Raw genomic sequence first — 24,132 nt, forward strand, 5'->3', positions numbered from 1 at the left:
TGAGACCACACTGTCCCGGAGGGTTCCACCCCCCGCTTAGCCACCAGAGTGACGTCCCTCGGCGGAGCAGACTTTTAAAAGTTCCGATTTTGTGCCCCAGGGCTCTATCACTTGCCAGAAGCGGCCGCCGGAGGCCCCTCCCCCGCCGTCTATCCTCCCGAATATCGCCTCGGATTCACTTCTCCTCACGTCCTACCTTCCAGAAAGTGGTCGCTTTTCTGATGAGAGAGTTGTTGCTCTTCTTTTCTTCGATCTCCTGTTGAGTTTGTAGGTGTTCAGAATGGTTTGATCCTTATCCAGCTGAATTCCTGAGAAGAGACGAAATCCAGGTCTCCTACTCCTCCGCCATCTTACATCATTAGGTTTTGATGTAGTGTTCCAGACGATACAACTTTCCATATCAGCATACGCAGTTCACTTGATCCTCTTAAGTGGGTATGTAGTAACTCATTGAATGGATGTGACGTGAGTGATTTAGCCACTTTCCTGGACACACGAGGATTACTTTCCCTTCAGTTCTTGCCCAGTAGCAATGATGTGCTACCCAGAATATCCTTAAATACTCCCATCTCTGGTCACTCATGGGAGGGTCTCCAAAAAGTGGAAATAGTAAGTCGGACCGAAAAATAGAACTGCCAGATTGACTTCCAGTTCACACTCTCACCTCCATGTGTGTGCGTGCACCAAACGTTTGAGATCTCATTTCACCCATCTGTCTGCCTTCGTCTTGTACCAGCAAACAAACGGGGGTGTTAACAGAGTGTAAAGGTGATTTCACAAACTGCCCCGGTAGTTCCGTTCTTCGCTCCACCCTCTGCAAGACTGACCTGTAGCAGCCTCATCTGCTCTCACCACCTCCCAAGTCCTGGCCTCTGCCTCATGCAGCTGCAGACTTGGCAGCGAGGGAAGGGAGAGCAGAGCTGGGTCAGCATTTTGAAAGGACAGTAGCAGCCATCCAGCTGGATGACACGGCGCGGCTGAACTGGAACTTTCACAAAGACATCCTCTTTCTGTCAAGAGAGGACCCTCTGCTCTGCCTTGTGGCTCTAGTTGCATGTCCTTGGACAAGTAATCTAACTTGTCTGACTACCCCCCCCCCCATTTCCTTGCTTGTTAAGAGACTGACAGCTCTCATACACGCTCCACGGAGATGTGTTAAAGATGAAATGAGACATGTGGAGATGGAAAGTCCTTTGTGAATTGGGAAGCACCCTAGCCATATTTGTGTCTATGCTGGTTATGTCCCTGTTTGCCGGCGTTCTGTTTCAGCTCTGACAGCACAGGACAACTATCAAAGGCAGCTCTAGTGGTCCAGGAATGGATAGAATCACAAATGAGAACGCAAGTGAGGTGAAATGTTGATAATGGGTAAATCAGGATAAAGGCAAACTTCCAGCCTTTGCTTTGATTCAATCTCTGAATTCTGTTCTCCGCTCGGCCTGTGCCCGTAAGTAGATCACACATAGTTGGTCCGGGCACTCCCTAACAAGCAGACCGAATGTGGCAGCGCGCCTGGGCGTGTTGGTTGATCCTGGTGAGCAGCGGTGTTCTCGTCTGTGAAATGGGAGAGCAGCTCCCTGGCCTCCCACTGCTGTTGTGAGAACCAAGTGAGATGATCCGGGTGGTGTGTCGAGCCCCATGCCCTGTGGCTCGGCGGGCTCCCTGCTGCCAGCCGTGGTGAGGGTGTAGGTCAGCAGAGCCTGGCTGAGGACCTACAGCCTGAGACTCCGTGAGACCAGTCAGCCGGGTGTGGCCTTCTATTCTGGGGGACCCCCAGGATGACTCTTCTCAGTCCTCGGCTTAGGCTACACCCCTGGGATCACAACTGATAGGAGAAGCTCTCCACCTGCCTACCCACAAACTACGCCGTCAGCCCCCAGCAACCTGGCCCACAGCGAAGCTACTGGACTCAAGCTGCTGCAGTGAGTTCCGACCCTGGAATTTCTCATGCGACTCGCTGGGACACTTCCTTGCTTCTTCCCTTCCTGTTTTCTTGGCTGATGGAGTCTCCTTTCCTAAGACTAAAACATTTAGAAGTCTGAATGGGAGGAAACTGATTTTCGGTGGAGATGCCCTGTGTTTTCCAAGAATGTCATTGTCGGGTCACTCTGTCCCCTCGCAGAGCACCTGTCAGCATGTTTGGAGCCATGGCTGAAGAGCAGCTGTGGCTCGGTGGCTCCAGGGGGAGCACGCTCGGTAGCTTTTCCCAATGGAGAGCCCCTCCATGGAGGTTTGTCAGACCAAATACGTAAGAAAGCCAGGCATGGATTTCATACGCACACTCCCAGGCCTGCGGGGATGCCCCTGGTAGCGCTGCTTCAGTGACAAACCTGGAAACCACCCACAAAGTCCCGTGGCTGGGCCGCTTCTGTGGTCCCGTGACCCGTGGAAGCATGGTGGGCCTGCGAAACCACCCACAAAGTCCCGTGGCTGGGCCGCTTCTGTGGTCCCGTGACCCGTGGAAGCATGGTGGGCCTGCATGGGCGGCACAGAGACTGCTCGCTCTGCGCCACTGGGTGAAGAGAGCTACTTGCAGGAATAATATAAACGGTATGAGCTCACAAAATTCTTTATATGAACATAGGATATATAAAAAGTAAATCCTGAGAAACCGAAAGCATAGGTGACCTCTGGAGAATGGAACTGGAAGACAGAAGGAAGACCTTCATTTTTTACTTCATATCCTCTGTCCTGTGTAAATGTTTTACCTAGTAGGCATTAATTTTTTTTGTTTTTTTTTTTAAACTCTTAACGTTAGAATAACTGCAGATTTCAGGGCATCTGGGTGGCTCAGTTGGTTGAATGTCTGACTTGTGATTTCTGCTCAGGTTGTGATCTCATGGGGCGGAGGTCAAGCCCTGCGTTGGGCTCCGTGCTCAGCGGGGAGTCTGCTTGAGGTTCTCTCCATCGCCTTCTGCCCTGCCCCCCCCCCACACTCTTGCACTCTCTCTAAAATAAATAAATACATCTTTAAAAAAATTTCTTTTATTTAAAAGTCAGAGGAACATTACAAAGAACTCCCATGGCCCCCTTCATACAGATTCCCCAGTTGTTAACATTTGACCGTATTTGCTTTATCCTAGTCTGTGTGTGTTGTGTGTATGTATGCACATATGTGTGTATATAAAATTTCTAGGTTTTTGTCCTGACCCACTTGAAAGAAGGTTGGAGACATGACACGCCTTTACTCCTACACAGTTCAGGGTATTTCCTGAGAACAAGGATACAATGCGCTTCCCTAACTCAGGAAATGAACACTGCTGTAATACTGTAATCTTAAATTGTAGTATCAGTTTTTAAATAAAAGAGAATGAATGGGAATGAATCTGTGGGCCTGTCTGTCCCAGGCCCTCTCCCTCACCTGTGTGTCTGGCCATGAACCTTTGCAGATGCAGCCTCCAAACATGCAACCCAGGCATTCTTTGACTGTCTTCGTGCCGAGATGGAGCAGTATGAGATCGAGGTGACTGTCATCAGCCCTGGCTACATCCACACCAACCTCTCTCTCAACGCCGTCACTGCCGACGGGTCCACATACGGAGGTGAGGCCCTGGTTTCTCTTTTGTTCCATGAGAAGCTGTTGGTTGGCCACAGTGAGATGTGCTTCTCTTCCCTGGTGATTCTTTGGTTATTTTCATTTGGAATGTAATTTTTCAAACCAAAAACCTTGATGTGTGGGTATTGGTTAATACATACTGTTGATTAGTGGTCATTTACCATGAGCCATCCTTAGCCTGAGCATCACCATCGCAGCTGTCGGAACAGGGTCCCTGGTGGCCAGGACTTTGAGTCCTTTGAAGGAGTTGGAAGGCCAAGCTTCCAAATTAAAGTAAATTAAAGTAAAATTAAAGTGGATTAACTTCATGGAAAGTAGGGGTTGCTTGGCCCAAAGTATTCCCCCCTCAGTGTGCTTGAGAAATGACTGATTTCAGGGTGCTCAAAGGAAAGAGTGCAGCCTTCTGGGGTGAGGCTGGGGGTGCAGGTCTCAGTCTCCAGCTTGCTTCAGCCAAACGCATGGTGAGCTGACACGCAGTCAGCACCAGTGGGCTGAACGGCCTGGCCCCAGCCTCCCAGGGCCGCTGCCCACACGTGCTGTTGATGGGCTGGCTCTGCTTCCCCACGCTTGCATGGCCCCACGTCTTGAGAAGTGACCTGTCATGTCCTGCCTCCCTGGATGTGCCCTCTTGGGCCTGTGCTCTGGTGTTCAGCAGGGGCCTGCAGGTCCTACACCCCACCCCAGCCAGACCTGAACCACGACCGCGCAGGCCCTGGATAGCTGCTCACTCAGCAGGTCAGCAGGAACCATACAGAAGCATAGAGTCAGAGAGGTTCACACTTATTTATACCTAGAAGAATCCTTTTTTAACAATTCTGTCTGTGACATTTAAAAATAATCAACAGTCAGAAACTTCCTATTTTGTGTTTACAGAAACACAATGAGAACAGATACTGGTGAGGAAGCTCATGCAGTTTGGACAGCTCACTGGTGGTCGCAAATGGCCTGTGCTGGTGGCCTCTCTTCTCCGCCCGCCATCTAGTTCCACTTTGTGGGCAAAATTGTCAGATTACTAGGAGAGAATGTTGGTGTCAACCAGCCAAACACCTCCTAAACTCCCTGCAGCTGTAACACCGCAAACAAACCAAGGCTTTCTTACTGGTGCTTGTCCAGTTAACACATGACGGGGGAACCGTGCCATCTATTCCTGAGTCACTTCACTCTCACTGCGGTGGGCGCTCCTAGTCTTTTCCCATTCCCCGTCTGGCAGACCTCAGGCCAGGCTACTCAAGACCAACTCAGCACCACACCATCCTGTGTTGTTGGTGCCAATGGACAATTCCCAAGGTCCGGAATCACTGTGTGTGAAGCGCTCACTCTTTGGGACCGCATGCGGCCTGGCCTTTGGCCTTTGTCGTGGACTACCAGTTCCTAAGCGCTGAGAGGCCTCATCTACCTCGTTCCCACGTCTCACCCTCATTCTCCCTTTCCCCGCTCACACACACTGAACTGCAGATGGCTTCCTCATTTCTTGGGAGTACAGAATAGTCAGGGATGGTGGCATACCACGTGCCTCCCAACAGATGGTGGAAAGAGCTTCATGGTGGGAAATTTAGCAAACCCAGCTGACATTGGTCCATGTCTGCTCAAGTCCTTGAGAGAGGGACTTCTGCTTTCTAGTTCATGACTTTCTTTTGTTTTCTTTATTTTAGTTATGGACAAGACCACGGCCCAAGGCCGAAGCCCTGTGGAGGTGGCCCGAGATGTTCTGGCTGCCGTGGGGAAGAAAAAGAAGGATGTGATCCTGGCCGACCTGTTGCCTTCCTTGGCCATTTATCTGCGAACTCTGGCTCCTGGGCTCTTCTTCAGCCTCATGGCCTCCAGGGCCAGAAAGGAGCGGAAGTCCAAGAACTCCTAGTGGCGCATCCCATCTGGGCTAGGGAGCAGCACCTGGCTGGGTGCAGCTCCTCGATAAGGGGCGGCTGCATTTGTTGAAACCTTACTGGATATTTGTCTTACGGGTGGGAAAGATGGAACACACACTTCTGAAGATCCCTGGCTAGGCCCCTGCTAATAGAATGAGAACCAAAAAGGGCAACCAGCTTCTTAGGGGTGAGGGGTAAACCTTAAGGAACAAATGTGGAGCTGGGTTTAAACTAAGACTCTGAAATAAATGAATGAACGGTTAAGAGTTGTAGTCCTCGAGGGCTGCCAGCACCATGCCTCCTTTGAATTCCAGCCTCAGCCAGCTCCTAAAAAGTGTGTCAGTCTTGAAGACGGAAGACATCCTGACATCATGTGACCCACTTCTCATATTTGACTGATCTGGATCACAAACTAATGGTTTTGGCAGAGTCACCTGCAGTACTCAAGGGAGCAGGCTGTCCTTTTAAGAAGCCGTCATCCATATCCACCGTCAGGGTCCTACAGTCCGTCATCCAACACAACAAATGGGCTCCTGTGTGTTCCGTCTTTCCACGTAACCCAAGTGATGCTGGCTTTAGTAACTAAAAGGAATTCCCCGGTTTCCCTGTGCACTCTCACCTGAAGCCGTGTAGACCAGGCCCCACTTCAAGCAGAAGATGAATGTACAAGGACACGGCAGCCAAAAGGGAGAGGAAAACCACCCAGATGGTCCCGCAGATCTCTAGGAAGTGAGACTCCGAAGCCCGGTCAGCTGGGGGGGGGGGCGGGTTCTGAGGCCGCAGGTGGCCCCCGGTGACAGAAGTCATTTGTTAGCTGTGCCTGTTGGAGCGGAGCCAGAAGGGATGCTTGCTTCCACCTTTCTGATTTATTAAAAATACATGGTTGAAGTTCAGTGAGTAAATCGACGTCATACTTGAAGTTTAGAATGAAACTTTTCCTATTAGGCTGAAAGTGGAAATTGTGGGTATATGGTATGGCTTCCCCGATGTGGAATAAAAATGTCCTAGCACGTCATAGCGGCATCTTACGCTGTGTCCTAACTCTGGCCCTGCAGAGCTTGTATCTTAAACAGCTGTCCCTGAAATAAAAATGGCCAAAGCCAACCTATGGTTAGTGTTTGAGGCTCTCGAGTTTCCTGGGAGCAGGAGGACAAGGAGTGGGGCATTAGCTCTGGTGACCTTCCCCAGCTCCCAGCGCTGCCTGAACATTGCAGGGGCCCGTGGTGGAAGTGTGCACCCGGACATCCGGGGCAGCTCTTCATTTTCCACCGAAGCCATCTACTTCCTCCTAACGCGGGAGAGAACGATCTTACTGTTCACGTCAGGGCTGTTAGAGCCAGGGAAGAGCTGGACCCACGACAGCCGTAGTGGCCACTTTAAAGCCTACCGTGAGAGGGAATAAAATTGTCAAGTGCACAGCACGTCCGCAGGAAAGGCAGTGACAGAGGAAGGCGTGCGTCCAAATGGGAACGGGAGAACATCTGTCCTTGGGCACTCAGCTGACTGGCACTTTCAGCGGGGCCCGGACCCAGGTGCTGTCCTTTTCTCTCCGTTAAACAAAACGGGCAGCAACTGGACACTGGTGTGACCTGCTGTCCTCTAAAGAACACATGCTTAGCAGCCACACAGTCCGTCATCAAAACATGGCACCCACTCCGCTGCGGAGGGCGTTGCTTTGGGGGCCCACCAAGCCCCGACCCAGGCGCGGGTCCGTACGCAGAGCTCGGAGCAGACACGAAGGGTCTCTTAACCCACACACGAGCCCTGAGCCCGATTCCAAACCACTGGATGTTTATTGACCTCATATTTTTAAAGACTCCACTCACTTTCTTAAACTTACTTTAGAAACTTTATATTCTACCGTATCAATAGCAAATGCAGCACAACCAATCATGAAAAGCTAGCTACGTCCGGCCGCCTGGCAGACGCTGTCCAAGGCCCGGCTGCTCCTGAGGACGTCGGCCATACCGCAGAGGTAGTAAAGATGCGCTCCCGCCGCACAGATGCTCTTTGTGGCCTCGGAAACGAGGGAGAGGACTGAGGAGGGCCAGCGACGTCAGTGCTCTGGAGGGCGCGCTGGCGTGAAGGTGGGGCTCCCCGCCTGGGAGGGCGAGCCCCCCCCACACACACACTGTGCCCCGGCCAGGACCCCACTCTTGCTTTCAAGCCAGTGTTTGAATATGAACATCGGCCACCAGGGGCAGGGGTGGTGCTGTTGCCATTTCTCTTTTCTGTCCTCAAGGGTTTTTCCACCCCTCCCCCACCGTGGATTGGGGGTAGGTTGGAAAAGCTCTGCATTGGTTCTGCCCGCACATAAAGTTCAAAGGCACTTTCCACTCTGCTCTGTGGGCCTCCTGGGGTTTCCCGGGCCGAGGGCCGAAGCACGCGCACGTGAGTTTCCAGCCAGCAGCGCTGCACATCTGTGCGCGGCTCCCGAGTGGTCAGACGTGACAGGGAGCGCGCAGCTGCCACCAGCAGGCTCCAGGGACGCCACTTCCCTTCCCTCCTTCGTGGGGCCCCGCAGCTGCTGAACCAGACGTGGACGCTTGGGAGGGAGCGGACAGGCTACGGAGAGAGCCGGTAAGTGTTCGCCGCGGTCTGCCCCTCCGCACTTCTCGAGCTGACCTTCCTAAAGGCTCTTTGCTCGTCTCTGAAATTGGGGTGAGTGGGCAGTTCAAACAAGATGCCTGTAACTGGGTTACTGGCGCGATGCATTGGCGCACGTGGACACACACAGGCCTGGTGTGTGCACTTCACAGGCAAGGCCCAGCTGACTCGGCCTGTTTCCCAGTTGGCAGTTCCCTAAGGCCGTGTCCAGAGCCCTGCGGCACGTCACGAGGAGCGTAACCCACTCGACGGTGCCGTGTAATTAGGAAGGCGGCAGAAACAGAGAAGCCTTCCAGGCGCCGGAGGTGCGCTCCTGCCGCTCTCCTTCCCAGCCGAGCGGGGCCGCTGCTCGCGTAGAGAGGCCTAGAGCACCAAAGTCCTGCTCTGCCCTCCGCGGCAGGCCTGAGTCCTCACCTTGGCAGGGCACTCGGAACTGCGCTGGTATGTCAGAATCTGGGCTAGTCCACCTGACCAGAATCACTGTATTCAGCGCATCTGGAGCCAGCTTGCTTGCACTTGGCTTCTCTTCCTGGTGAGGACTTCTGCTCAGCTGACCCGACCAAGACGGCTACTGCTTGTCGGCTTCCAGCCACCTCCCCCATGAAATCTGGCTTGCCGGCAGAGCATGGGGCTCCCTTTCCAAATCTGCGCCGTTTATTACAAGACACCTGCCATTCGTGCCCGGCCGGCCTGGGAGCCAGCTGTCAGACACCCGAGGGGTTGTGGGCTCTGCACGTCGAGACCCTGTGCCTGGGATCACTACCGATCGAGCATTGTTGCCGATGGCCAGACTGCCATGTAAGCTATAGTGTGCCCCCAACACCATCTTGCCACCCAGCATTCACCTGAGTGATTAGTATTTCTAGGCCTCTTGGAATTAAAGTTCACAGTCTATGGACCACAGTCCATTGTGAAGTCTTTTAAAAGCTCTGGATCTCCCCTCATAATAAACGGACCAATCGCCCACTTGAGCTCCTTGACGCCTTCCCATGTACCCCTTCATCATTCTCTGGTATCCGATCTTCCCGATGTGGCCTTTAAAACTAGACTGCTTCTTGAAGATGGACCCTTCAGAAGGAAGTGCCATGTAGCTCCTCAGGGAGGACTGAGAGCAGGCCTCGGGAAGGTTGCACGTAAGGCGGGGGACCTGACATCTTTATGGAAGGGAAGATTTTTTTAATTACCCAACACCTTCGAGGGATATGGAGGACGGGGTGCGACATGCCCTCTGCTGTGAGGGAGGGGCGCGGGACTGGCTCCTGTGGAATGGGACCGCTGGGAGGGGCCCTGGGCTCAAACTCGGGGTCCACATCAGGAACAGCTTCAATGCTTTGAAAAAATACAAGTGTTCACCCGTGGGGCCTTCTAAATCAGAATCTCTGGACAGGAGGTCCCAGGCCTGTTCTCCACGTGGCCCCACACGGAAACCCAGTGACCTCTAGGGCTCGTCACCAGATCCCACCACGTCCCCGCCTTGAAAACGAGGCCGGCATGAGGTGAGACCGCTCTGGGAGGGGCCTGGGCAGGCCTCATTCACAGAGGCCTGTTCTTGCCGCGGACGGTGACACCAGGCCACAGCAAGGAGCAGGGCCGGCAGGCTCGCGTGGTGCCCACAGCTCCCACGAGCAAGCAGCCGCCCGCAGCAGCTGCAGGTGGTCATGGACACAGCAAGACACCTGAAGTTGAAATTCTCATAATTTTAATGGTCAATAGCTTCTGGTTGGCTCTGGATGGTACAGTTAAACAACAGACTTAAAGACGTCCCCCCCACCCCACAAGCGCACTCCTACCCCCTCAGTAGCGTTGCTGCTGTCCACATTCCACCGCCCGCTCAGACCCCCTGTGGGTTCTGGAAATCCACATCTTAGTGTAATGAGTTGAAAAACCCTTAGTACACCTGTGATCTGTGTTATTTTTTTTTTAAATAACAAATATTAAACAAAACCCCTTCCCAGGTTCCGCCGCCTCACAGAGCAAAAACTGTTACTGGGGCCATCTGAATACTCGGGGTGTGTCTCGTGGGCCGGGTCATTTGCTTCTCTCCCCGCACTACTGAGATCATACAGCATAGAGTTCGTAAATCTTCTTTACACAGTACACCAGGGCGGCCAGGGCTATCGTGTTGTGCAGTCTCTTTCTGTGCAAGTCGTCCTTCCGGACCAGCACCACCGGGGTGGAGGAAGTGAGTGTGTGCAGGGGCAGGCGGGACAGTTTATAGGCGTCGTACTCCACTTGGTACTTGCAGCAGGGGTCAAACTGCCAGGAGATTCCGTACAGGGTGCAGCAGGCCAGGCTGAGCACGCCGGCGGGCAGGGAGATATAGTGGGAGTAATCTAAGGGCAGGGCCAGCGGGGTGAAGAGGCACGCGGTGCCCGCCAGCACGGTGGTCTTATGCAGACAGTTGCCCACGGTGATCCAGCGGGCCGTCTCGTCGCCGATGCGTGTGGGCTCGATCACGATGTACTTGTACTGGGCTTCCAGGGCCTGCTCCAGCTCGTACTCGAACTGGTCTTGGGCGTTCTCCCCATTGTAGATCTCGTGCACGATGTAACAGTCTGTGGCCGACAAGCTCACCCTTGGGGGGGGGAGGGGGGAGAAAGAGGAGACAGTGAGACGGTCAGGCTGAGCAGCGCCCACCCCACTTCTGTGCTCAGACGCTGGGGACAAGTCCGTGGCCCAAGCCTGGGCCTCAGGCTCATCAGAGAGCCCAAGCTCGTGAGCGCACCACGTCTCGCTTATGTTTTGATCTTCCTTGGAACCCAATACACAAGGTAGTCACTAAAGAATTTTTTTTTTTTCCTCAGAGAAAATAGTGAAATGTAAAGAGACACAGGAGGAGGAGTACCCAGATCTCTAAGGACATGACCACCTGCAGTGTGTACCAGCCTGGCGGTCAGCCCAAGGCTGCACACGGACAGAGCTGAGTGTGCAGAGGAGCCCCAAGGAAGACAGAATGTTTCGGCCCGGAATCACACCCACACAGAGGCCCGAGGTCGGCTGGAGGAACCGTGCCTTTGGTTAACCAGAGCGACGCAAGGGGGAGGATTCTTCGATGGAAACCAACAGATCCAAGGCCGATAGTGCCCAACACTCTGCCCTCTGCAAGGTTCAAAAGTCGTCATCCCTGCGCTGCAGAACAACAGACCGACAGGGTCATCTTCGCTTCGGATGACTGAGAACAAAACAACTCTGGCCATCACGGGAGGACGAACTGCACAAAGCACCCGAGGCCGACAGCCCCAAGAACACCAGCACACAGCTTAGAAAAAGAAGCCCTCTGCTTTAATTAGGAAAAGACAAGGCCTCAAGAACCGTGACAATGATATTCAGTGTTAAGTGGGATATACGAAGGGCCCCCCAGAGGTTCCCACCCATTCTGACCCTGTGCCTCCACGACTCTGTATTTATTGCCAGTAAAGCTCCTCTCACTCACATAAAAAACACTGTTCACAAAGCCCCACTTCGAGTGGCTGAGCTGATCCAACTTCCCTGTGGGACTAGGGATGGGTGACCTGACCGTCATTGGCGGAACACAGATCTGGAGGCTCAGGGACGGCTCAGCCGTGAATCCAGGCCACAGAGCTGGCTGTGAACCATGGGCCCGGGGGCATTTTAGGCTGTTTCGGGATTCTGTTGACCTCTCTCCGGTGCAAACTTCGCATCCAAAGCAGAATCTTTCCACACCCCTGATGGGCAAACCTAAATATAGACCTGTACACGCCTTGTCATTTCCATTTGGCTTGTTTCAGCCTGTCCAGATCTTTCTGAATTTCCATACTGCCGTCCAGCGTGTACAGTTTCTTCTAGTTTTGTGTTCTCAGTTCATCCAGTAAAAAGCCTTCTTTATACCAGCCTCCGAGGGGGACACTGCTACACACAGCTCCTGAAGCTGGATCAAGTCACTTAACCCTCTTACCAGGCAGTGCAGAGCACCCTCCACATGCTTCGGTGAAAAACAGCCCCTTCCCTTCAGCAGCCCCTGGTCCCTGGGCTGCTCAGACCATTACAAAGGAGAGGTGGTCCAGGGGCCCCCGTCTCGCTCTGGTGCTCACTGCTCCCCGCACCCAAGCCCACGCCCCTCTGGCTGGGGCTCCGGGCAAGTGTACTGAGCCATACAAAGGTGATCGCAGCCCACCCACCTGAGCTCTGATTGTCCGAGTAAGCACAGCCCTAAGTGCTCAAGGACACAAGGCCACCAGCTGCCCACATCCCGGGCACGCACACCCAGCAGCCACTCCGAGGAAAGCAACAGGGGAGCCGGGCTCAGAGCTTCCTCGTCAGGGCCTGTGCACATTAAGGCCAAGTGAAGGCTTTTAAAACAAGGTCACCCCAGAACCTCTAGGTCCTAGCCCTCCTTCAAAGGCGAAACGACACGTGAAGTGTGGTGAAAACTGCATTGCTGGGGGTATACTTCAAGGAGGAAGGACAGGTGATCCGAGCACTCCTTCCAGTTATCACTCCCAGGCAGGATTCAACACGATAAAAACTACCTGCAGCCAACAAATAAGCAAACCTAAGAGGCAGAGCGTTTCACTCTGTTAGAAAAACAACTGCTCAAATACTTTCCCCGTGGTCGCATCATCGGAAGGTCACTGGTAATGTGCCCCCAAGTGCAGGGGGAGGGGCCTCCATTCCCAGGTGGGAAGGACTTTAGCAGGAGGCACTGGCTGGGACTTGGGCAGAGGCAACTCTTTATTCTGAAAAAGTAACTGTAATTAAGGTGGGCGCAGGGGAGCCTCCTAATTAAAGCACAGGCCCTAATTAAACGGTGTGCACTGGGGAGAAGTCGTTCCCTGGGGGTCGGACAGGCGCCTCCTAAACGTGGGACATTGCCAGGGCAGCTACGCTGAGCCAGTAGGGAGCCAGTAGTCGGGGCCGCCTCTCCAGGAGGACTTAATGAGCTGCTTCCGGAGGAATCCACCGGAAGTTGATGCAACGGGAAAAGGAGGGTTTTCCCTTTCAAGGCCTGCATTTGGTTTGAATTCAGGGAGGGGAGATGGAGCTTGTTTCAGTTCTTACTCCCAGGCAGGGTCTCACGCTGGCTGGAAAAGTCACAGCAGAAATGGAAGTCACTGGCCATGGGCTGACTGGCCCCATGTGCGCAGGACCAGGGAGAGGACTCGCTCCCAGGCAGCCCCGACTTCCCTTGTGTTCTCAAGATGTGAAGACGAGGCGCTTCCAAGTCAGTGCGCGTCCCCACCGACTACCAAAGCGAGGCCAGGGATGCCTTTCTGGCCACGAAGTCCCTCCAGAACATTCAAAGCAAAACGTGGGTGTCAAGGTTGGGATCACAGAATGTTCCTGCCCAAAGCCCAAATCTACCTTAGCATAGAGTGCCCTCTGCGCTCAGCAGATCGGAGCCACCCTGAACGTCGTGAGGCCCAGTAAGAAAACGCCAGGTGAAACCCCAGCACCTGGAACCGGCCGCTCTGTTCTGGAAGCACATGCGTGGGCAGATCCCACCTCGCCATCCCCGAGCCCCCTGCTGCCCTCTCTTCTGTAAGCCCACCTGGCATCCACAGCCACGCCGCCCATGGGCCTCCTCAAGCCTCCAGGTTCCTGCCTCACTGCTGTCGTCCCGTGCCCAGCGTCAGGCCCGACGGCACAGGGACGGGCAGCGGGTCACCGTCTGCGTTCTGGCCGCGGGCAGTCATGACCGCCACAGTGCACACGAGGGTGCTCATCCAGTACGCACACCCAGCCTTGCGAAAGCGTGCCACAGCTTCCTGAAGCCGCAACAGCTTCCTGGGGGCGGGTCACCCCACTGCTACCCGTCTCCATCCACCCGCCGCACCGAAGTCCCTTCCGGGCGCCTTCAGACAAGCCCGCCTCTGAAGCCCGCCCAGCCGGCAGAGCCGCGCTCCCGGCCCCGACGCGCACGGATCCTGCTCTTGAAGCCGAGGCGCAACTCCCAAAGTCCGCGCACGCAGTCTCGTGTCACTGCCAAACCACGTAATCTGAGGTCGGGCCCTTTCCAGGATTCCATACGCTACACACAGGACACACAAAGGCTCAAAACGCATGCGCACACACGCGCGCACACACACACACACGCCCGCGCGCGTGCAATCGGAGGCCCCACCTGTTAAGAGGCCACCCATCAAGCACTCAGCGTCTACTCCTCCCGCCTGGGCTGTGGCAGTTGGGGTTCCTGTCCCTGCAATTACAGGTTTTAATAGCTGCCTGGACCACTGGATTCAGTCCGCATGGTTGTCATGGGCTGTTACTTCACAAACCTGGTGGCCGAGTACTCCCAAGACAGAGCCGTGTCTCCCGCCACCTGGCTACTCCAGTGCCCACTCACGTGTGGCCTGCTTTTGTTTCCGGGTCACACGTCCCCCAACTAAGGAAGGACCCAGTGGCCTTGAACAATTTTAGACCATCACCAGCCAACCCCTAACTTGAGCCCTGGCACACAAATGCAGATTAAAAAAAACAAAAAAGGTAACTGGAGTCTTTGGAGCGTCCTAAGAGACTCTATTTTTGCTTTTCAAGAGTCCATAACAGAGTTCATGTAGGGGTGGCTAGTGGTGCACTTGGTTGAGCGTCTGGCTCTTGGTGGTGATCTCAGGGTCCTGGGATCAAGCCGTGAGTCGGGCTCTGTGCTCAGTGCACAGCCTCCTTACCTCCTCTCCCTCTGCTCCTCCCCCCAACTTGGCGCTCTCTCTCTCAAATAAATAAACCTTAAAAAAAAAAGTTCATGTAAAATGAGAAAGAGAACTGATGGAAAAGTATCCAAGAAATAAAGTGACAAAGGCAAGTACAGAACAGTGATTATAGTACGTTATCTTTAGTGTACTTTTCAAAAGCTAGGTTTGCTTTTAGGGGTGCCTGGGTGGCTCAGTTGGTTAAGCGTCTGCTTGAGCTCAGGTCATGACCCTGGAGTCACAGGATCAAGCCCCGCATCGGGCTCCCTGCTCAGCAGGGCATCTGCTCCCTCTGCTCCCCCCTCCCCGGCTTGCGCTCTCTCTCTCTCTCTCGAATAAATAAATAAAATCTTAAAAAAAAAAAAAAAGGTGTATGTTTGCTTTTAAACACACAGAACACTCCTGGATGTACAAAGACCTGAGAATTATGACCATCACTGGGGAGAGGAAAGGACTGGCTCTGAGAAGAAAAGGGAGCTCTTCTACCACATAACTTCTGAGTCGAATTTAGCACGATCCGTGGGACTTACGGTACAGGCTCGTGCTCCTCAACTCCCTCTGCCCATGCTGAGGTCAGTTTGCCTGGGGGGCCCTTAAGTAGCCTGTGGGGCAGAGCTGATGCTCTCTCATCTGAGCCGGAGGGGCTGCTGTGGATGCTGCCTCGGGGTCGTGGGCACTTGTCACTGGGGCTCCTGAATCGGCCTCCCTCCCTCTGCCTTCAACCAGAGTGGGCCTGAGACCCACCCCTCTCCTCTGAATCCACTTCAGAGGTCATCAGGCAACGGTCATCAGAGGAATCCCCTGCGAACACGGGCTTTCCGGTGGAAAGGTGGCCACAGTGAAGAAGCAGCCGGATGAACCCCGCTCCCTGGATGTGGGCACCCTCTCTGCCCCTGGCAGCCTGCCCAGCATGTGGCCCCATGGTCCCCTATGCCATCAGGAAGCTGGTCTCGAGGAATCCGGAATGACAAAAGTAGTCTCACACACGGGATCCCCAAAGTCTGGAGATCCCTCCCCAGAAGTCAGAGCTGTGCACAAACGTTCCAAGCAGCACTGACGCGAAGAGCTGGCTACCTCGGGCGGTTCCTCCGTCAGAGCGAGAAAGGAGGCACAGCGGAATCCCTCCCTCGTAAGGTGGAGGAGGAAGCCGGTAACATGGAGACGCACACTCACACGCGTGTGCAGCACACAGAACCAAAGGACACGCTGCTACCGAGGAACGTCCTCACGTGTGCTAACTGTGAAGAACAGCAAGGAAATGACGAGTCATGAGCGAGGGGGCCTCTGCCTGCCGGTAGGGACGCGTGGGCCAGGGTGACGCTAGTGAGCGGTGAACACACGGGTTTACTGTCTCTAAATCACGGTGAAACCCACATAAAACGTACCGTCCTGACCGTTTGTTCAGTGCACGGTTCAGCAGCGTTCAGCACCTTGCCGCTGCCGTGCAACCAATCTCCGAGATGCCTTCCGCTGGCAAAATGGCAACTCTGCCCCCGTGAAGCAACAGCCCCCACTCCCCACCCCCCGACTTTGTGTCTCTGAGCTGGACAACCTTAGGTACCACACTAAGTGAAGTCGTACCGTATTTGTCCTGCAACTGGCTTACTCGATGTGATGTTTTCAAGGTTCACCCACGTTCTACAGCGTGAGTCAGAATTTCCTTTCTTTTCAAGGATGAATAAAGACTAGTCCATTGTACGTCTCTATACTTGTTCATCCATCACCCTTGGGCTACTTCCACCTTCTAGCTACTGGGAATCCTGTTTCTGTGAACACAGTATAAAATGATCTGCTCAGGTCTCTGCTTTTAATTCTTCTGGATACGTGTCTAGAGGCAGAACTGTTGGATTGCGTGGTGATTCCACTTCCCGCCGGCTGCGGAACCGCCACACTGCCCACGGCTGCACCCCTTTACGTTCCCACCCAAAGGGCATGCGGGGTCCAACCGCTCCACCTCAGGAATGCTTATAATTTTCTGTTTTGTTTGTAATTGTAGCCATCCTGATGGGTGTGAGGTGAGAGCTCACTGTGGTTTCGATTTGTACTTTTTATGGATAGAAGTCACATGCCGCACAACTCACCCACTTGGAGTGGACAATTCAGTGGCTCAGCGCCTTCGCTGCATTGTGCAGCAAGCACCACGAGCAATTCTGGAGTATCCCCATCACCCCAAAAAGAAACCCCATCGCTTCCCACCTCCCCCAGGCCTCCCCAGCCCCTGGCAAGCACCAGTCTACTTACTGGCTCGACGGACTCACCTATATGGACATTTCCATATAAACGCTATCATGTCTGCGACCTTTTGTGACTGGCATCTTTCATGGGGGGTAATGTTTTCAGGGGCCAGACACATGGCAGTAAGCTTATGACTTTTCACATGTTAGGAACATACTTTTGATGTGTGTAACATACAGTTTTTTAAAATCCAACACAAAACATCTGGAGGGAAGTATCAAAGATGCTATCCATAAAGAAAAGTCAACAATGGCTTTCTTCGGATGGTGGCCTAACAGCTGACTAAAATTTTATTTTCCTTCATAGGTTTCTGTCTTTCTCAAAGAAGAAAACAAATACACATGTGCTTCTTTCATAATGGAAAAATTAATGGCCAACTTTTTCTTGAAAAAAAGAAAACTCTTGCTCGACAGCCCCGTATCCCTCGGGGTGACAAGACCCCACAGCCGTGGACCGTCTATGGCCGAGGTGAGCGGAGGGAGCCCAATTCCGTGCTTGCGGAGAAGCCCGTGCTGCCAGGGAATGAGCCCACCGCCGCGAGTCTGGGCACAGGCAGCATCCCGTGGCTGACGTAGCCTGCTGGTCTCAGCCCCCTGCCATCCTGCCAGTGAGCAGGAGGAAAATTCCATTTCCCTGTCGGCTCAAGCAAGCACTGGCCAAGGGGCCGGGCAGGCCACCATCACTTTCTGGTCCTGGCAGAACCGGAAGAGGCTAATCTAACTGTAGCAGAAGGCCTTGCTTTGGGCCCACTTCCTGGAGCGGGTCCTGGGCTCCCAGGCAGGCCCGGGCTGCGAGCTCCCGTCTGAAACACAACGGATGTCAGTTCGGAGCTCTGTGGAGGCAGACTGGGTTTTCACCACAGCAACCCCAGCACCGGGCCTGAATGGGACACCTTACCAGCAGACATCAGCGGAAGCACATTCGAAATGAGTGGCAGGGGAAAAACAATTATGGTAATTAAGAGAACAGGTGGGTGAAAAATTAAACTAGGTCCATATGTCAGGTTGCTTTCCACCTACTAAGCATGTGGCCACTCCATTACCTGTGCTCTGTGAGGTGCTGAACTTTACCTCTACCCCCCAGATCTAGAATCCACTTTTGGCTAACCAAAAATTGCCAAAGAAAGCAGGAGGATTCTATGTTGTGGATTCAAAGGCCCCTTTGGACAGAAAGGCACAGGCACATAGCCCCAGCTGTTGAGGATGACTCCAAACAGGCCAAGGAACTTCCACAGGCCCCTGGCAGGTTCGTCTGATTCAGAGAAAGCCCCGCGCGAGAGCACACGCTCCTCCCCGGTGCTCTGGGAAGTGCACTGCGCCCTGCCGTGGGAATAAGAACACAGTGCGCCGAGTGCGGGAGTCTGGAGGCCTGGACTGTACTTCCCTCTCAGTGACTCGCTGGCTTTGTGGCCAAGGGCAAAAGCCCTTGCTGCTCGAAGCCACGCTGCCTCGGGTCCAGCAGGGCAAAGGCCCTAGGTCTCCCCGAGTGAGTGCCACAGCGAGGGTGGAATGGGGTCGGCTAGGCCAGCCCAAGGGACAGCCGCAACACATACCCCGGTGTAAGGCCCACGCAGCTGTATCTATTTAAATTATCTAAAACTGTCAAGTAACAACTCCAGTTCCTCAGACACAGGGGCCACACCTCGAACACTCCACGGCCACCTGCGGCTAACGGCTACCCCAACGGACAGCACAGAGACAGAGCATTTCTCTTAATGGCAGAAAATCCTACCGAACAGCCCTGAGCTAAAGGACTCCTACGACTCTACTAAGCGATTACTGGCTCTCCCAAGAACTCTGCGGCCCATAACGCTGCTGCTGGCAGGGACGAACACAGTGGCAGCTGGGAGGTGCCCAAGGGTTCGGTCCGTGGAGGACCTCCCACCTCCTCCCACTGCCCCTGCTCACCGAGGCCCCGGATGAGAAGCCCAGCTCAGGCCTGGCCTCGGCCTCCTGCTCCCCTCCCCGCATACAAGAGCATCCCGCCCTTCTTCAGGAAGTTGGGATGGAGCTGAAACGGGGCCTAAAGGACTAAACCCCCGAGGCACAAGGTAGTGCGGCTGGAACCAGACTGCTCCAGTCAATCCAGGAAAATGGAAAATCGTGCCTTAAGAGGATGAACACCACAGATGACCTTAAGTTGCAATATCCAATTTCCGGGATCAGAACATGTGGCCTAAGTGTGCACGACTCCACCTTCTGGTAGCCAGCTGGGGAGGACCCACACGCCCACAGACCCGGGTGCAGAAGCTCTACCTGTGTGGCTCATCCAGGCCAGGACGAAAGAAACGTTTTTACCACCTACTAGAGCCGGAAAGGCAGTTTTCCAAGAGAAAAAAAAACACCCCAGACCACTTAGGGTCCTCAGCTCTAGAAGGAAAAGAAGAGATCAAAATGAGGAGAATGTCACTCCCGGAATGTGAGCCAACTGCCCACATGGCTTGTGGCCCATCTGTTCAGCTGGACTGGGACCTAAACTCTCTACCAGCCATCCAGGACCACATCTCTTCAATTCTCATATTCAAGCAACGCTGTCAAAAAAGGAGGACCAAGCCCTGGGAAAGAAGGTACATGGTACAGAAAGACGTGGACATAATCCCACGGACCCGGCTGCCTAAAAGCACGGGCAGTCGGCCACACAAGCCAGGGGAGGGGAGGGCCGCAAGAAGTGACTTCTCCCAAACACCTGAGCATTTAGGCCAGCATGCCCGGCCCTCTGAACACCCCAGGTCTGTAAACAGCGCTGCTGCCTTGCATCATGATCAGAATGAGATCAAGCAGATCTTCACATGCTGAGAAGAGCGGGCGCTGAGAGTACGTGGCTATACTCACATTCCAACAAGCACGCTCGGAGGCCCTGAGGGAGTGAAGACAAGCAGCCCAAGCAGGACAGGCGGGACTGTCTGTGAGCTGGTCCGGGGTGGCACCCAAGTGGCAGAACACACAGATACCTGCACTGCGCCTTCCTAGATGGGCAAGTGTGTCTCAAAGACGCTGACGGGACAAGCGGCAATCTGTTTCGTGTGCTCGCTGCCAGTGTGCTGAATTCTGCACAAGAATTCAGGTTACAGCTCAGAGTCTGATGTTCTTCATGACAAACACTGGTGAGTCCCTGGATTTAATGGAGTGGAGAGAAAAATCAACATGCAAGCAGCTGGCATTTTGCTATTTCCACCCCTCTCCTCTTGTAGTCTAGACCAGTGTTGTCGCATCACTAGAACATTCTGCAGTGACGGAGGTGTTCCAGAGCTGCCCTACGCAACGTGGTAGCCCCGAGTCCCACGTGGCCACTGAGCGAAACGGGACTAGTGTGACTGAGGACCTGAAATTTTTCATCTTATTTATTTTTATTTAACTTTTTAAGATTTTTTTTTTTTTTTTAAGTACTCTCTACACCCAGCGCGGGGCTCGAACTCACAACCCTGAGGTCAGGAGTTGTACGCTCTACTGACTGAGCCAGCCAGGGGCCCCTGTGTTTAATTAATTTAAATTTAATTGCCACATGTGACTAGTGGCTACAGAATGAACACAGCTCTAGTCTCAAGAACCAGGTAAAGAATTCACACCTTGTGTATTCTAAAGTGGACCACCATTAATACACAGCTGGGGTCAGTAATTCCAGTGGGTGGTATGGCCCTGGGCTGGGCCTTTAAATACAAGTCATGCCTTGGAGTTTACAGCCACTGGCAAATCTGGAAAGCTTGCCCAAAGTGTTGCTCTGCTCCAGCTCCTGCCCCAAACCAGGCAATGTGTCCTTCGCTTTCAGCATAAAGCAGACTCCAGCTGGGTGTGTCAAGCAATTCTGGAAAGTGGTCTTCCAATGTGAAGCTGAGATCTGAGTCAGCACAAATGTGACATGGAACAAACTCATTTAAGAGAGCTATAAACAGCCTATTTCAGTCATAAGAGCCAATAATATGCTTGGGCCTCTTAATCTACGGTGCTGGGCAATCAATTAATCCAGCCTGCCCCACCCAAACAGTCTTTCCACCCACTGAGCAGGAATGGAGGTGTGCCCAGAAGTTAGCTAGCTGGCCCAGCAGTGGGTTATGTTTCCATCCCCTGCTCAGCATGGGAGGATCTTAGGGAAACCAGGCTCAGACAGATGACTCCTCCAACAGAGCCTGGCTAGGGCCTCCCAGCAAAGGCAAACAGAAAGGGTCTCCCCCAGCCACACACCACAGTATCTGGGAGAGGTGGGGCCACCCGAGTCACAAAATTTGATGCCCCATTCCTGGCTGACATACAGCATCTGCATTTGTGAGCAGAGCCTTCAGTTCTAGGCCAAAGGTTGCAACCTGCACACCTAGGGAGACTAGGCAGGTAACCGCAATGAGTCAAGCTGTCAGGTGAGTAATGAACTAGAGAGCACTTGCCCTGACCCAGAAAAGTCGGCCACTACTCAGCTTTTCAAGGACAGTTTTATGTGAAATCTTTCAACTTATAAGTATTGGCAACTGATTTAAATTCTTTTTAAAACCTGAGGATCAACAGTCAAGGGCTGGATTCAGCCTATGGGCTGCTAGTTTGCAGACTCAGTTTTGAATTAATGCCTGTCTCCAACCAAGGAGATAAGACCCCCAGTATCTGATTTCTTAGATCAATAAAAGCTTAACTCGTGCTGGCACAACCCTTGTATGGTGTCTGGGGCATTCCTATTTGGCTCTTCCAGCTGTTTTTATCCAGTAAGGAGAAATGCCTTTCTCTCGGCTACTCCGGCTTTTCTAAACAGGATTAATGGTCGCATTAAAGATTTGAAAACGTCTGCAGGTTTACAGGCCATCTGGAAACCATCAAGGTCACTTCTTTAACTTCTTCCTATGGTCTGATCTAAGAAGTAGCACATGGGAGTTGGAAAAACAAAAATTATCTGCTTGCCATTCACTGCTTTTCCACACAAGAGGAAGTGCAGAACAGACAACGTTGGATAACTCTGAGCTTAAGAATAAAATGCAAGCTGGTCTATCACAACTACCAAACAGGAAGGATCTTCTGAGCTGAAAAAACCATCTGCATGCAACAGCAACAAGTATGTGATGGAATCAAAGAAAACGAATAATGAGGATAGTTAAGAGAAGGGGGAGGGGGAAGAGAGAGAAAGAGAACTCTTCTGGGTAATAAGCTTCTCCAAAGAGACAAAAAAAACGCAAACAACAAACTTTCTTGCTGACCTCGGCTATACAAACCAAGCCACAACACAATGGACAGAGCAGCTGAATCCAGGTGACTCCACCAATACAAATCCTTCCCCAAATTTCTAGTAGCTGAACAGCTTCTAGTGGCTTCTACTAGCTGAAACTGCTTTCCTGAAGCAAAAACTGTAAATTCAACACGAAACACAAAAACCATTCCAATCTCATCTTCTAGAAATCAGTTCTCCAAATCGGGATCCACCTCGGAAGAAACAAGCCCCTAGCTCCCTACCCACACATCATTCATTAGGAAAGGTCACTTTAAAGGACTTCCACGGCAGGGGCGCTTGCAGAGAACCCTCGAAAAGTCGCAAGAATCGAGGGTTCGAGGAAGCGGCCGGCTCTCGGCCCGGGAGACAAACTGGGGAAGGTTAAAGCCAGCCTGATAAACGTGCAGACCGCACTGCCCTTCCCGCCCGCAGCTGGCCCACTCGGTGAAGGCTTCCCTTCCTTCTCCCTCCCGGGAGCCATTCCTCACCACGTCAGGGGTCGCGGCCGAGATGCCACGCTCGTGGCCAGGCGGGACGGGAGCTTCGGCCGCCGGATGCTAGGCGGGTCCCTTGGGCCTGCGCGGGGCTCCCGGTCCTTCCCGCGCGGCCCGGGCCCGGCCCGGCCCCTCTCTGGCCGCGGCCCACCTCGCCCGGCCCCGCCATCGTCACCTCCCCTGAGCCTTCGGCGGAGGCCGCTTCAGCCGGGCTAGAGCGGGTGCCGGCTCCCACCCAGATCCTGGATCGGCCGGGACAGGAACCCCTCGTACCCCGCAGGGCTACGAGGAGGGCGGGTGGGCGGAAAGGGGAGCCCGGGGACGAAGGCAGGGACAGCGCTGCAGCCCCAGGAGGCCTCACTGGCCTCCAGGCTCCGGAGCCACTCGCCCTGGGAAAGCAACAGGCCCCCGGATCTCACCTCTCACGGGCGCTGCCGCCACTGCTGCCCGGGCCAAGACGCCTCCTTCCCCAAGCGGCCATCTTGGAGACACTCAGCTCGCAAATGTCTCGCGCCAAGGCGGCCTCGGGATCGTGGGCGGACGGAAGGGAAATGTAGTCCGGGCCACAGCTCCGGACTGTACGGGAGGTGGAAATCGAGCCCCCCAGGACTACAATGTCCACCATGCATCGCGCGCGCCGGAAGCTCCGCCTCTTTGAGGTCGCCTGGGAAATGTAGTCCTCAAACCGGGCGGAGCGAAGGAGGCAACCTGGGCAGAGTCCTATTCAGAGCACCTTTTTAGAAATTAAAATTCCCAGAGTTCGCAGCCTAGGAGTCACAGGCGCCTTGGGCTTCAGGAGCAAAGAGCTGGAGCGTGGAAAGAAAGTGCCTACAACTCCCAGAGCACCGCGCGGGAGGCGTCCCGCCGCTGCCCGCTGCAGTCGCCGAGGGGCGCCGCGCTTTCTGTGGGGCCCGCCCGCCGCTTCCCGGTCCTACCCGCGCTCGCCGCCCTCGCGCCCGTCCCGCCGCCGGCCTGTGCAGCCGCCGGCTGGGTCTCGCCCTCCGCGAAGGCGGCCCGACCCGCCCTTCCCAGCCGCCTCTCCCCACTCAGGTCACCGAGGGGCCGGAGGCGCCACCGGCCTTTCTCAGAGGCCCTCGCTACTCCCGCCGCATTCCCCCGACTTCCCTGGACTCCAGGGATGCTGTGGGGCCAAGACAGACGCGGTCCCTTCTGCCACGAAAGTCCCTGCTTACAGACTGTTGGAATCGAGAGTCTCAAAGCAAAGAAGAGAAAGAACCAAAAGTGATCATCGCTATGAAAGAAACAGGGTCCTTTATAGAGAAAAGCCCATCTGAGATAGGGCCACTTAGGCCCTTTGCTCTCCACCGCACAGCCCACTCCTGCCTTGGTGCGGGGACGTGAATATGATCAATCTTCTATTTCGGTGTCTTTGAGGGTATATGCAAGGTAAATCACCCCGCCTGGCGGGAGCCCTGCCCGGGACGTGGCATTTCCCTGCCTGGACGCTGCCGCGAAGAGTCAGGATGGACGAAACCCGACCCAGTGATTCATGGACGCTACTCCAACGGACCTCTGGGCTACTTGGA

The 24,132-nt window shown here is 54.1% G+C and overlaps 2 protein-coding genes across 3 annotated transcripts in view; one reads left to right on the forward strand and one right to left on the reverse strand.

Moving 5' to 3' along the window:
- Nucleotides 1-6,314, forward strand: part of DHRS7B (dehydrogenase/reductase 7B) — a 68,120-nt gene extending 61,806 nt beyond the window's left edge. For both annotated transcript variants that reach the window (XM_034989783.1, XM_034989784.1), the window contains exons 6-7: nucleotides 3,390-3,542; nucleotides 5,209-6,314. In XM_034989783.1, coding sequence (XP_034845674.1) covers nucleotides 3,390-3,542; nucleotides 5,209-5,414 — 359 coding nt within the window. In that variant the 3' untranslated portion in view covers nucleotides 5,415-6,314. The remainder of the gene's footprint in view (nucleotides 1-3,389; nucleotides 3,543-5,208) is intronic.
- A 3,396-nt stretch (nucleotides 6,315-9,710) lies between these two features.
- Nucleotides 9,711-23,299, reverse strand: TMEM11 (transmembrane protein 11). The gene is made up of 2 exons (XM_034989785.1): nucleotides 23,005-23,299; nucleotides 9,711-10,603 (listed from the first exon to the last, which is right to left on the reverse strand). Exons 1-2 carry the CDS (start codon nucleotides 23,208-23,210, stop codon nucleotides 10,087-10,089), a joined length of 723 nt encoding a protein of 240 aa, XP_034845676.1. The 5' UTR covers nucleotides 23,211-23,299; the 3' UTR covers nucleotides 9,711-10,086.
- Between the last annotated feature and the right edge of the window lie 833 nt (nucleotides 23,300-24,132).

The sequence above is a fragment of the Mirounga leonina genome, unplaced genomic scaffold (genome assembly GCF_011800145.1).
Source record: "Mirounga leonina isolate KUSES-001 unplaced genomic scaffold, KU_Mleo_1.0 Mir_488, whole genome shotgun sequence".
NCBI lineage: Eukaryota > Metazoa > Chordata > Mammalia > Carnivora > Phocidae > Mirounga > Mirounga leonina.

Coding starts and splice junctions, on each gene's coding strand:
- TMEM11 (XM_034989785.1), bottom strand. CDS start 23,210: ATGGTGGACATTGTAGTCCTGGGGGGCTCGATTTCCACCTCCCGTACA. Junction 10,604..23,004: donor GGCGGCAGCGCCCGTGAGAG/GTGAGATCCGGG, acceptor CCCCCCCCCAAG/GGTGAGCTTGTCGGCCACAG.